This window comes from Oncorhynchus mykiss, chromosome 23, assembly GCF_057628025.1.
Source record: "Oncorhynchus mykiss isolate SJ-2025 chromosome 23, ASM5762802v1, whole genome shotgun sequence".
Taxonomy (NCBI): Eukaryota; Metazoa; Chordata; class Actinopteri; order Salmoniformes; family Salmonidae; genus Oncorhynchus; species Oncorhynchus mykiss.
The window spans coordinates 53,970,001-53,982,500 of NC_143044.1; the positions used below are offsets into that span (position 1 = coordinate 53,970,001).

General features: G+C 50.1%; 1 protein-coding gene across 1 annotated transcript in view; it reads right to left on the reverse strand.

The window, feature by feature from the left end:
* Positions 1 to 12,500, reverse strand: part of ehbp1 (EH domain binding protein 1) — a 344,316-nt gene that overhangs the window by 157,413 nt on the left and 174,403 nt on the right. The window contains 2 exon segments of the mRNA XM_090217692.1: positions 2,253 to 3,140; positions 4,434 to 4,616. Of these exon segments, the coding sequence (XP_090073818.1) occupies positions 2,253 to 3,140; positions 4,434 to 4,616 (1,071 nt within the window).

Genomic DNA, 12,500 nt, shown 5'->3' on the forward strand with positions numbered 1-12,500 from the left:
TGGTTAGGGTTAGGCATTAGGATTAGCAGTGTGGTTAAGGTTAGGGTTAGGCATTAGGGTTAGCAGTGTGGTTAAGGTTAGTGTTAAGCATTAAGGTTAGCAGTGTGGATAAGTTTAGGCATTAGGGTTAGCAGTGTGGTTAACCTCACTAGGGTAGAGGGCACTATTTTCACCTCAGGATGAAAAGCGTGCCCAAAATAAACTGCCTGCTACTCAGGCTCAGAAGCTAGGATATGCATATAATTAGTAGATTGGGATAGAAAACACTCCAAAGTTTCTAAAACTTAAAAATAATGTCTGCGAGTATTACAGAACTGAAATGGCAGGCGAAAACATGAGGAAAATCCATCCAGGAAGTGCCGTTATTTTTTAAATGGCTGTTTTTCCAATGAAAGCCGATTCACCATTTAAAGGGATAGGACCCAGATTCTGTTCCCTATGGCTTCCACTAGTTGTGAACAGTCTTTAGACATTGTTTCAGGCTTTTATTCTGAAAAATGAGGGAGAATTACAACTCTGAGTGAGTGGATAGTAGGATGTCCCCAGAGCTGTTTGCTGCGCCCGACCGAGAGCGCGCCTTTCTTGGTTTTCTTTTATATAGACGACGCTATTTTCCGGTTGAAATATTATCGATTATTATGACTAAAAACAACCTGAGAATTGATTATAAACATCATTTGACATGTTTCTACAAACTTTACCGTTACTATTTGTAATTTTCTTCTGCCTGTTGTGACCGCATTTGAGCCATTGGATTACTGAACAAAACACGCCAACAAAATGGAGGTTTTTGGATATAGAGAGGGACTTTATCGAACAAAACAAACATGTATTGTGTAACTGGGAGTCTTGTGAGTGCAACCATACGAAGATCATCAAAGGTAAATGATTCATTTTATTGCTATTTCTGACTTTCGTGACTAATCTACTTGGCTGGTATGTAATGTTTTGTGTGCCGAGCGCTGTCCTCAGATTATCGCATGGTTTGCTTTCGCCGTAAAGCCTTTTTGAAATCTGACACGGCGGCTGGATTAACAACAAGTTAAGCTTTATTTTGATGTTTTACGAGTGTGATTTAATGAAAGTTAAACATTTATAGTAATTTAATTTGAATTTGGCGCTCTGCAATTCCACCGGATGTTGGCCAGGTGGGACTGTAGCGTCCCACACCCCCTAGAGAGGTTAAGGTTAGGATTAGGCATTAGGGTTAGCAGTGTGGTTAAGATTAGGATTAGGCATTAGGGTTAGCAGTGTGGTTAAGGTTAGGCATTAGGGTTAGACATGTAGTTAAGGTTAGGCATTAGGGTTAGCAGTGTGGTTAAGGTTAGGCATTAGGGTTAGACATGTAGTTAAGGTTAGGCATTAGGGTTAGCAGTGTGGTTAAGATTAGGTTGACTATGATTTGATGACTATGAGGCTGTGCCAGCTAGTGGCCACTCTGAAGAGCTGAACAAGGTTCAACCTGCTACAACCTGGTCACGCCGGAAATAACGGACATCTGGAGTTTTCCAAGTCGGACCACAAAGCCATAACAGTGATGCTAATCATTTAATATACAGCAGTGACGTAGACGTAGCATTATGACTGCAGTGACCTCCACCGCGACCTTTCAAGGTGTTAAACGGTGTTATGATCGAGGGGTTAAGGCAGGCAGACAGGCGTGTGTGTGTGTGTGTGTGTGTGACTGCGAGAACGGAGGCGTGTCCTGTGAAGCGTATCCACGCAGCCAGAGCACAACCTGCCATCACACAGCGGGATGAGAAATATAATGAAAAATATAATGAAATGTCAAAAGAGCTTGTGGGATGTTTGGGTAATGTTAGCGCCTCTCCACCTGACGGCTGCTCGGGCCCACGGTGACAACATCTGAAACGGGATGGGAAGCAGCAGTTTTCTCCGTAGCAGAAACCCATCAGAAGCACCATAGGCTGTTTGACTGGATCGGTGTTTCTCAACTCTGCCTCTTCAGCACGAAGCTACACTGTTACATTCATCAGGTTGTAGCTTCGGACAAGAGCACCTGATTACACTGATCACTGACGAGAAGATGAGTAGTTTAATAGGTGCGGCAGTGATGAAATAAACGCGTGGAGGTGAGGAAAGAACCGTCGTTAGTGTGTTGACCTGTTAAGAGTCAGAGTGTCTACAGCTGGTGTCCTTAAAGGTCTCACCAAACAGTGTATGAACCTGAGATATAATTCATCAGTCTATCAATCAATCAATCAAATCAGTAGGAATGTCTAGACATTTACCTGTTTAGTGGGCGTGTCAGCGTGGTTGTCAGGGGTGGGGTTGCTGCAGTCGGAGGCGGTCTCAGACTCAGAGTGACGGAGGCTGGCCCTCTTCTTCTTGATGAGGTCAGCATCACGGTTGTAGGAGAAGCCCAGCTTGTGGGAGGAGGGAGACGAGGCCCCTGGGGGCCCCGAGGTTCCTTGCCGTGTAGTGGACCCTGAATCTAGGGCCCCGTTGTCCGGGGCTCCATCCCTCATCCCTTCCTGCTCCCTCGTCTCCTTCTCCGTCCCTCTCTCCGTCTCCCTCTCCGTCTCCCTCTCTATCCCTCTATCCATCCCTCTCTCCATCCCTCTCTCCATCCCTCTCTCCGTCCCTCTCTCCGTCCCTCTCTCCGTCCCTCTCTCCGTCCCTCTCTCCGTCCCTCTCTCCGTCCCTCTCTCCGTCCCTCTCTCCGTCCCTCTATCCATCCCTCTCTCCGTCCCTCTCTCCGTCCTCAAAGGGAGCTGGCTCAGGTCCAGGGTGACTGCCTTCAGGGATAGTTGTAATTGATGGCGATCGTCTCCCAGAGGTGTGGTGGCAAGGGAGCGAGGCGCTGCTCTGGGGTGGGAGGACTCTGTGGCGGTGGGGGGTAGAGCCGCGCGGGGCAAGGGGAGGGGGGGTGAGGTGAGAGAGGAGGGGGACACCCCAAAGTCAGGGAGGGAGAAAGACACAGTCTCACTCTTCCTCACCACCTCCATCTCCTCCTCCTCTTTCCCCACGGCTCCATTGGTGGCGCTAGCGCCGTTAGCTCCGATGCTAACGTCCCCACTGGATCCAGTGGTCTGGGCATTAGCGTCACTGACGTTTAGCTCGGCATAGAACTTGTCCTGGCCGATGGAGGCGTTGGTGTCTGTCTCGAAGTCTCCCACCTTAATGACAAGAATAATAACATTTTAAATGTAGTTGTATAACTCTTTCTCACAAACCCCCCCCCCCCCCCAACTAATATGAGTTTCGCTGGGACACAGCGAATCAAACATCCTCCCCCAGGAAGGGAACTAGTTGTTGAAAGTCACTGAATCAAAATAAATAAAGACATCCTGATGACCTCACACGGGGACATTTGCTAAGAGACCCTGATGACCTCACACGGGGACATTTGCTCAGAGACCCTGATGACCTCACACGGGGACATTTGCTCAGAGACCCTGATGACCTCACACAGAAAAAAAGCAGTTTCCCCATAGAGTCTAGAAACAGTGGTATTGTGCTGGAGGTGAATACGAGGTTTAACAGGTGAAGTTTCCCCATAGAGTCTAGAAACAGTGGTACTGGAGGTGAATATGAGGTTTAACAGGTGAAGTTTCCCCATAGAGTCTAGAAACAGTGGTATTGTGCTGGAGGTGAATACGAGGTTTAACAGCATCAACAGACCCACCCTGTATGTTTTAATACAGAACATCAACAGACCCACCTTGTATGCATTACTACAGAACATCAACAGACCCACCTTGTATGCATTACTACAGAACATCAACAGACCCACCTTGTATGCATTACTACAGAACATCAACAGACCCACCTTGTATGCATTACTACAGAACATCAACAGACCCACCTTGTATGCATTACTACAGAACATCAACAGACCCACCTTGTATGTTTTACTACAGAACATCAACAGACTCACCTTGTATGTTTTACTACAGAACATCAACAGACCCACCTTGTATGCATTACTACAGAACATCAACAGACCCACCTTGTATGTTTTAATACAGAACATCAACAGACCCACCTTGTATGTATACAGAACATCAACAGACCCACCTTGTATGTTTTAATACAGAACATCAACAGACCCACCTTGTATGTATACAGAACATCAACAGACCCACCTTGTATGCATTACTACAGAACATCAACAGACCCACCTTGTATGCATTACTACAGAACATCAACAGACCCACCTTGTATGTTTTAATACAGAACATCAACAGACCCACCTTGTATGCATTACTACAGAACATCAACAGACCCACCTTGTATGTTTTACTACAGAACATCAACAGACCCACCTTGTATGTTTTAATACAGAACATCAACAGACCCACCTTGTATGTTTTACTACAGAACCTCAACAGACCCACCTTGTATGCATTACTACAGAACATCAACAGACCCACCTTGTATGCATTACTACAGAACATCAACAGACCCACCTTGTATGTGCTGCGGCTGCTGTTGGCTTCTATCTGCACCACGTTGAGTTCCTCTCCACTGAAGTGGGCTCGGATCTGGTAGAGGTACGTCATGACGGTCAGCTTGTCAGGGATGGCCAGCAGAACCATGTCAGATGGCTCCAGCAGACGACTGATGCCCAGGTTGGCAAAAACATCATACGCCTGCGCAGACACACAGGGTTAAACACATCTCATTACTACACCAAACCAGCCATCACCAAACTAAACCACTTACACAGGAACACATCTCATTACTACACCAAACCAGCCATCACCAAACTAAACCACTTACACAGGAACACATCTCATTACTACACCAAACCAGCCATCACCAAACTAAACCACTTACACAGGAACACATCTCATTACTACACCAAACCAGCCATCACCAAACTAAACCACTTACACAGGAACACATCTCATTACTACACCAAACCAGCCATCACCAAACTAAACCACTTACACAGGAACACATCTCATTACTACACCAAACCAGCCATCACCAAACTAAACCACTTACACAGGAACACATCTCATTACTACACCAAACCAGCCATCACCAAACTAAACCACTTACACAGGAACACATCTCATTACTACACCAAACCAGCCATCACCAAACTAAACCACTTACACAGGAACACATCTCATTACTACACCAAACCAGCCATCACCAAACTAAACCACTTACACAGGAACACATCTCATTACTACACCAAACCAGCCATCACCAAACTAAACCACTTACACAGGAACACATCTCATTACTACACCAAACCAGCCATCACCAAACTAAACCACTTACACAGGAACACATCTCATTACTACACTAAACCTAATGACTTAGAGAGGAGGAGTGGGGGGTGAGACAGTGAGGGGGTTGAGGAGATGAGGGTAGAGGGGGATGGGGGGTGAGACAGTGAGGGGGTTGAGGAGATGAGGGTAGAGGGGGATGAGAGAGGAGGAGTGGGGGGTGAGACAGTGAGGGGATTGAGGAGATGAGGGTAGAGGGGGATGAGAGAGGAGGAGTGGGGGGTGAGACAGTGAGGGGATTGAGGAGATGAGGGTAGAGGGGGATGAGAGAGGAGGAGTGGGGGGTGAGACAGTGAGGGGGTTGAGGAGATGAGGGTAGAGGGTAGAGGGGGACGAGAGCGGAGGAGTGGGGGGGGTGAGAGGGTAGGGGGTTGAGGAGATGAGGGTAGAGGGTAGAGGGGGATGAGAGCGGAGGAGGGGGGGGGACAGTGAGGGGGTTGAGGAGATGAGGGTAGAGGGGGATGAGAGCGGAGGAGTGGGGGGGTGAGACTGTGGGGGGGTTGAGGAGATGAGGGTAGAGAGGGATGAGAGAGGAGGAGTGGGAGGTTGAGACAGTGAGGGGGTTGAGGAGATGAGGGTAGAGACAGATCTTTTCACACTGCATCGTTCTTAGCCCCAGGCTAGACTGGCCCCGGGCTGATAAGCTTCAGCTCTGGCTAGACTGGCCCCAGGATATCTTAGCCCCAGGATAGACTGGCCCTGGGCTAAGGATTTCCACTTGTATTCCAAAGCCCGGGGCAAACGGACAAACACAACACGCGACCGATGTTAAACAATAAGACAGGTATAAACACCATGTCCCCTGTAATAACACCATGTCTCCTGTATAAACACCATGTCCCCTGTATAAACACCATGTCCCCTGTATAAACACCATGTCCCCTGTATTAACACCATGTCCCCTGTATAAACACCATGTCCCCTGTATAAACACCATGTCCCCTGTATAAACACCATGTCCCCTGTATAAACACCATGTCCCCTGTATAAACACTATGTCCCCTGTATAAACACCATGTCCCCTGTATAAACACCATGTCCCCTGTATAAACACCATGTCCCCTGTATTAACACCACGTCCCCTGTATTAACACCACGTCCCCTGTATTAACACCATGTCCCCTGTATAAACACCATGTCCCCTGTATAAACACCATGTCCCCTGTATAAACACCATGTCCCCTGTATAAACACCATGTCCCCTGTATTAACACCACGTCCCCTGTATAAACACCACGTCCCCTGTATTAACACCACGTCCCCTGTATTAACACCATGTCCCCTGTATAAACACCATGTCCCCTGTATTAACACCACGTCCCCTGTATTAACACCACGTCCCCTGTATTAACACCATGTCCCCTGTATAAACACCATGTCCCCTGTATAAACACCATGTCCCCTGTATTAACACCATGTCCCCTGTATAAACACCATGTCCCCTGTATAAACACCATGTCCCCTGTATTAACACCACGTCCCCTGTATAAACACCACGTCCCCTGTATTAACACCATGTCCCCTGTATAAACACCATATCCCCTGTATTAACACCATGTCCCCTGTATTAACACCATGTCCCTGTATAAACACCATGTCCCCTGTGTTAACACCATGTCCCGTGTTAACACCATGTCCCCTGTATTAACACCATGTCCCCTGTATAAACACCATGTCCCCTGTATAAACACCATGTCCCCTGTGTTAACACCATGTCCCCTGTGTTAACACCATGTCCCCTGTATTAACACCATGTCCCCTGTATTAACAACATGTCCCCTGTATTAACAACATGTCCCCTGTATTAACACCATGTCCCCCCATGTCCCCTGTGTTAACACCATGTCCCCTGTATAAACACCATGTCCCCTGTGTTAACACCATGTCCCCTGTATCAGCACCATGTCCCCTGTGTCTGGCCTGTATAAACACCATGTCCCCTGTGTCTGGCCTGTATTAACACCATGTCCCCTGTATTAACACCATGTCCCCTGTATCAGCACCATGTCCCCTGTATCAGCACCATGTCCCCTGTATCAGCACCATGTCCCCTGTATCAGCACCATGTCCCCTGTATCAGCACCATGTCCCCTGTATTAACACCATGTCCCCTGTATTAACACCATGTCCCCTGTATTAACACCATGTCCCCTGTATTAACACCATGTCCCCTGTATTAACACCATGTCCCCTGTATTAACACCATGTCCCCTGTATCAGCACCATGTCCCCTGTGTCTGGCCTGTATAAACACCATGTCCCCTGTGTCTGGCCTGTATTAACACCATGTCCCCTGTATCAGCACCATGTCCCCTGTATCAGCACCATGTCCTCTGTATCAGCACCATGTCCCCTGTATCAGCACCATGTCCCCTGTATCAGCACCATGTCCCCTGTATCAGCACCATGTCCCCTGTATCAGCACCATGTCCCCTGTGTCTGGCCTGTATTAACACCATGTCCCCTGTATTAACACCATGTCCCCTGTATCAGCACCATGTCCCCTGTATTAACACCATGTCCCCTGTATTAACACCATGTCCCCTGTATTAACACCATGTCCCCTGTATAAACACCATGTCCCCTGTATTAACACCATGTCCCCTGTATTAACACCATGTCCCCTGTATTAACACCATGTCCCCTGTATTAACACCATGTCCCCTGTATAAACACCACGTCCCCTGTATTAACACCATGTCCCCTGTATTAACACCATGTCCCCTGTATTAACACCATGTCCCCTGTATTAACACCATGTCCCCTGTATTAACACCATGTCCCCTGTATCAGCACCATGTCCCCTGTATCAGCACCATGTCCCCTGTATCAGCACCATGTCCCCTGTATCAGCACCATGTCCCCTGTATCAGCACCATGTCCCCTGTATCAGCACCATGTCCCCTGTATCAGCACCATGTCCCCTGTTTCTGCACCATGTCCCCTGTATCAGCACCATGTCCCCTGTATCAGCACCATGTCCCCTGTTTCAGCACCATGTCCCCTGTATCAGCACCATGTCCCCTGTATCAGCACCATGTCCCCTGTATCAGCACCATGTCCCCTGTATCAGCACCATGTCCCCTGTATCTGCACCATGTCCCCTGTATCAGCACCATGTCCCCTGTATCAGCACCATGTCCCCTGTTTCAGCACCATGTCCCCTGTATCAGCACCATGTCCCCTGTATCAGCACCATGTCCCCTGTATCAGCACCATGTCCCCTGTATCAGCACCATGTCCCCTGTATTAACACCATGTCCCCTGTATTAACACCATGTCCCCTGTATCAGCACCATGTCCCCTGTATAAACACCATGTCCCCTGTGTCTGGCCTGTATAAACCTCGCTGTCTGCCTTTTCCAACAATGTTTCACTTGAGAAATTCGATCTGGCCGCTGAACAGAGAACGCTGTGAACAAACGAGACGTAAACTTTCATGACCTATATTATTATTATGGATTTATTCAATTAAATGTAGATAGAACATCTATGAACAGGGAGAACAATGTATCGTTTGCTGCTGTTCCTGCTGTAGAGTTTGTCTCTTTAGTTGGCTCGGTGAGAAGAGGTTAGCCCGCCTGCATAGCAACCATTTTTGTTAGGCATAGCAACCAATGTTTCCTGTCCTCAGACGGAAGGGTTAAACAGTATGAATTGATGAGCAGGGCCAGCTAGCCCTGGGCTAAGGTTGGTGCTAGCCCACTTTACAATGTGCACGTGTGAACACTCCTCTTAGCCTGGGCTAAAATATCCCTCAGCCCAAGAGAGGCACAAGAGAGGCACACGAGAGGCTCGTAAGAGTGTGCAAAGCTGTCATCAAGGCAAAGGGTGGCTACTTTGAAGAATCTAAAATATATTTCGATTTGGTTAACACTTTTTTGGTTACTACATGATTCCATATGTGTTATTTCACAGTGTTAATGTCTTCAATATTATGTAGAAAATAGTAAAAACTAAGAAAAACCCTTGAATGAGTAGGTGTGTCCAAACTTTTGACTGGTACTGCACATCACAATAACCTTAAATAAATATGTGTGTGTGTGTGTGTGTGTGTGTAACACTGCAGCCATGGCAGAAGACAGGTCATGTCAGGGATGGTTGTCTCTGATAAGAGAGGCAGATACCCTGAGACAGAGCGCTTAATCCTAGAGGGGTGTGTGTGTGTTTGTCTGTATCTGTGTGTGTGTGTGTGTGTGCTTGTCTGTATATGTGTGTGTGTTTCTTATCACCCTACATCAACCTGACCATGCTCTCCATCAGCTAGCGTGTAATTGGTCTGATTTAAGACTGATGAGAAAATACAGACCCTGATTATCAACCCCAATCCCCCTGTCACCTGATACACAGAGAGGGAGGGAGGGAGGGGAGAGAGAGGGATGGAGACTGAGGGAGGGAGGGAGACAGAGGGAGGGAGGGGAGAGATGGAGACTGAGGGAGGGAGGGATGGAGGGAGGGGAGAGAGAGGGATGGAGACTGAGGGAGGGAGGGAGGGAGGAGACTGAGGGAGGGATGGAGACTGAGGGAGGGAGGGAGACTGAGGGAGGGAGGGGAGAGAGAAGGATGGAGAAAGAGGGATCGGGGAGAGAGAGGGATGGAGACTGAGGGAGGGAGGGAGGGAGACTGAGGGAGGGAGGGAGGGAGGGAGGGAGAGATGGAGACTGAGGGAGGGAGGGAGACAGAGGGAGGGAGGGGAGAGAGAGGGATGGAGACTGAGGGAGGGAGGGAGGGAGACAGAGGGAGGGAGGGAGGGAGACAGAGGGGGGGGCCTAGTAATCATTATCAGAACCAATGACAGGTGAATAAACAGATGAAGAAAACACCATCATCCCCTTTCCTTGCTTCCACACACACACACACACACACACACACACACACACACTATATCACAGCTTGTATCTGGGGTGCTTGATAGCGTCTATGTATTCCAACCTGTTGACAACCATAGTTTCCTTGTCTCAATGCATCCACATCCCCCAAGGTCTCCTGCTCTCTAACGCTCCCTCTCCCTCTCTAACGCTCCCTCTCCCTCTCTAACGCTCCCTCTCCAACGCTCCCTCTCCCTCTCTAATGCTCCCTCTCCCTCTCTAACGCTCCCTCTCCCTCTCTAACGCTCCCTCTCCCTCTCTAACGCTCCCTCTCCCTCTCTAACGCTCCCTCTCCCTCTCTAACGCTCCCTCTCCCTCTCTAACGCTCCCTCTCCCTCTCTAACCCTCCCTCTCCCTCTCTAACCCTCCCTCTCCCTCTCTAACCCTCCCTCTCCCTCTCTAACCCTCCCTCTCCCTCTCTAACCCTCCCTCTCCCTCTCCCTCTCTAACGCTCCCTCTCTAACGCTCCCTCTCCCTCTCTAACGCTCCCTCTCCCTCTCTAACGCTCCCTCTCCCTCTCTAACGCTCCCTCTCCCCCTCTAACGCTCCCTCTCCCACGCTCCCTCTCCCCCTCTAACGCTCCCTCTCCCTTTCTAATGCTCCCTCTCCCTCTCTAACGCTCCCTCTCCCTCTCTAATGCTCCCTCTCCCACGCTCCCTCTCCCTCTCTAATGCTCCCTCTCCCTCTCTAACGCTCCCTCTCCCTCTCTAATGCTCCCTCTCCCACGCTCCCTCTCCCTCTCTAACGCTCCCTCTCCCTCTCTAACGCTCCCTCTCCCACGCTCCCTCTCCCTCTCTAACGCTCCCTCTCCCTCTCTAACGCTCCCTCTCCCTCTCTAATGCTCCCTCTCCCACGCTCCCTCTCCCTCTCTAACGCTCCCTCTCCCTCTCTAACGCTCCCTCTCCCCCTCTAATGCTCCCTCTCCCTCTCTAATGCTCCCTCTCCCTCTCTAACGCTCGATCTCCCTCTCTAATGCTCCCTCTCCCTCTCTAATGCTCCCTCTCCCTCTCTAACGCTCCCTCTCCCTCTCTAACGCTCCCTCTCCCCCTCTAATGCTCCCTCTCCCTCTCTAATGCTCCCTCTCCCTCTCTAACGCTCCCTCTCCCTCTCTAACGCTCCCTCTCCCTCTCTAACGCTCCCTCTCCCACGCTCCCTCTCCCTCTCTAATGCTCCCTCTCCCTCTCTAACGCTACCTCTCCCTCTCTAATGCTCCCTCTCCCTCTCTAACGCTCCCTCTCCCTCTCTAATGCTCCCTCTCCCTCTCTAACGCTCCCTCTCCCTCTCTAACGCTCCCTCTCTAATGCTCCCTCTCCCTCTCTAACTCTCTTCTCTCTAACGCTCCCTCTCCCTCTCTAATGCTCCCTCTCCCTCTCTAACCCTCCCTCTCCAACGCTCCCTCTCCCTCTCCAACGCTCCCTCTCCCTCTCTAACGCTCCCTCTCCCTCTCTAACGCTACCTCTCCCTCTCTAACGCTCCCTCTCCCCCTCTAACGCTCCCTCTCCCTCTCTAACGCTCCCTCTCCCTCTCTAACGCTCCCTCTCCCTCTCTAACTCTCTTCTCTCTAACGCTCCCTCTCCCTCTCTAACGCTCCCTCTCCCTCTCTAACGCTACCTCTCCCTCTCTAATGCTCCCTCTCCCCCTCTAACGCTCCCTCTCCCTCTCTAATGCTCCCTCTCCCTCTCCAACGCTCCCTCTCCCTCTCTAACGCTCCCTCTCCCTCTCTAACGCTCCCTCTCCCTCTCTAACGCTCCCTCTCCCTCTCTAACGCTCCCTCTCCCTCTCTAACGCTCCCTCTCCCTCTCTAACGCTCCATCTCCCTCTCTAATGCTCCCTCTCCCTCTCCCTCTCTAACGCTCCCTCTCCCTCTCCCTCTCTATCGCTCCCTCTCCCTCTCTAACGCTCCCTCTCCTCTCTCTAACGCTCCCTCTCCCTCTCTAACGCTCCCTCTCCCTCTCTAACGCTCCCTCTCCCTCTCTAACGCTCCCTCTCCCTCTCTAACTCTCTTCTCTCTAACGCTCCCTCTCCCTCTCTAATGCTCCCTCTCCCTCTCTAACGCTCCCTCTCCCTCTCTAACGCTCCCTCTCCCTCTCTAACTCTCTTCTCTCTAACGCTCCCTCTCCCTCTCTAATGCTCCCTCTCCCTCTCTAACCCTCCCTCTCCAACGCTCCCTCTCCCTCTCTAATGCTCCCTCTCCCTCTCTAACGCTCCCTCTCCCTCTCTAACGCTCCCTCTCCTCTCTCTAACGCTCCCTCTCCCTCTCTAACGCTCCCTCTCCCTCTCTAACGCTCCCTCTCCCTCTCTAACTCTCTTCTCTCTAACGCTCCCTCTCCCTCTCTAATGCTCCCTCTCCCTCTCTAACCCTCCC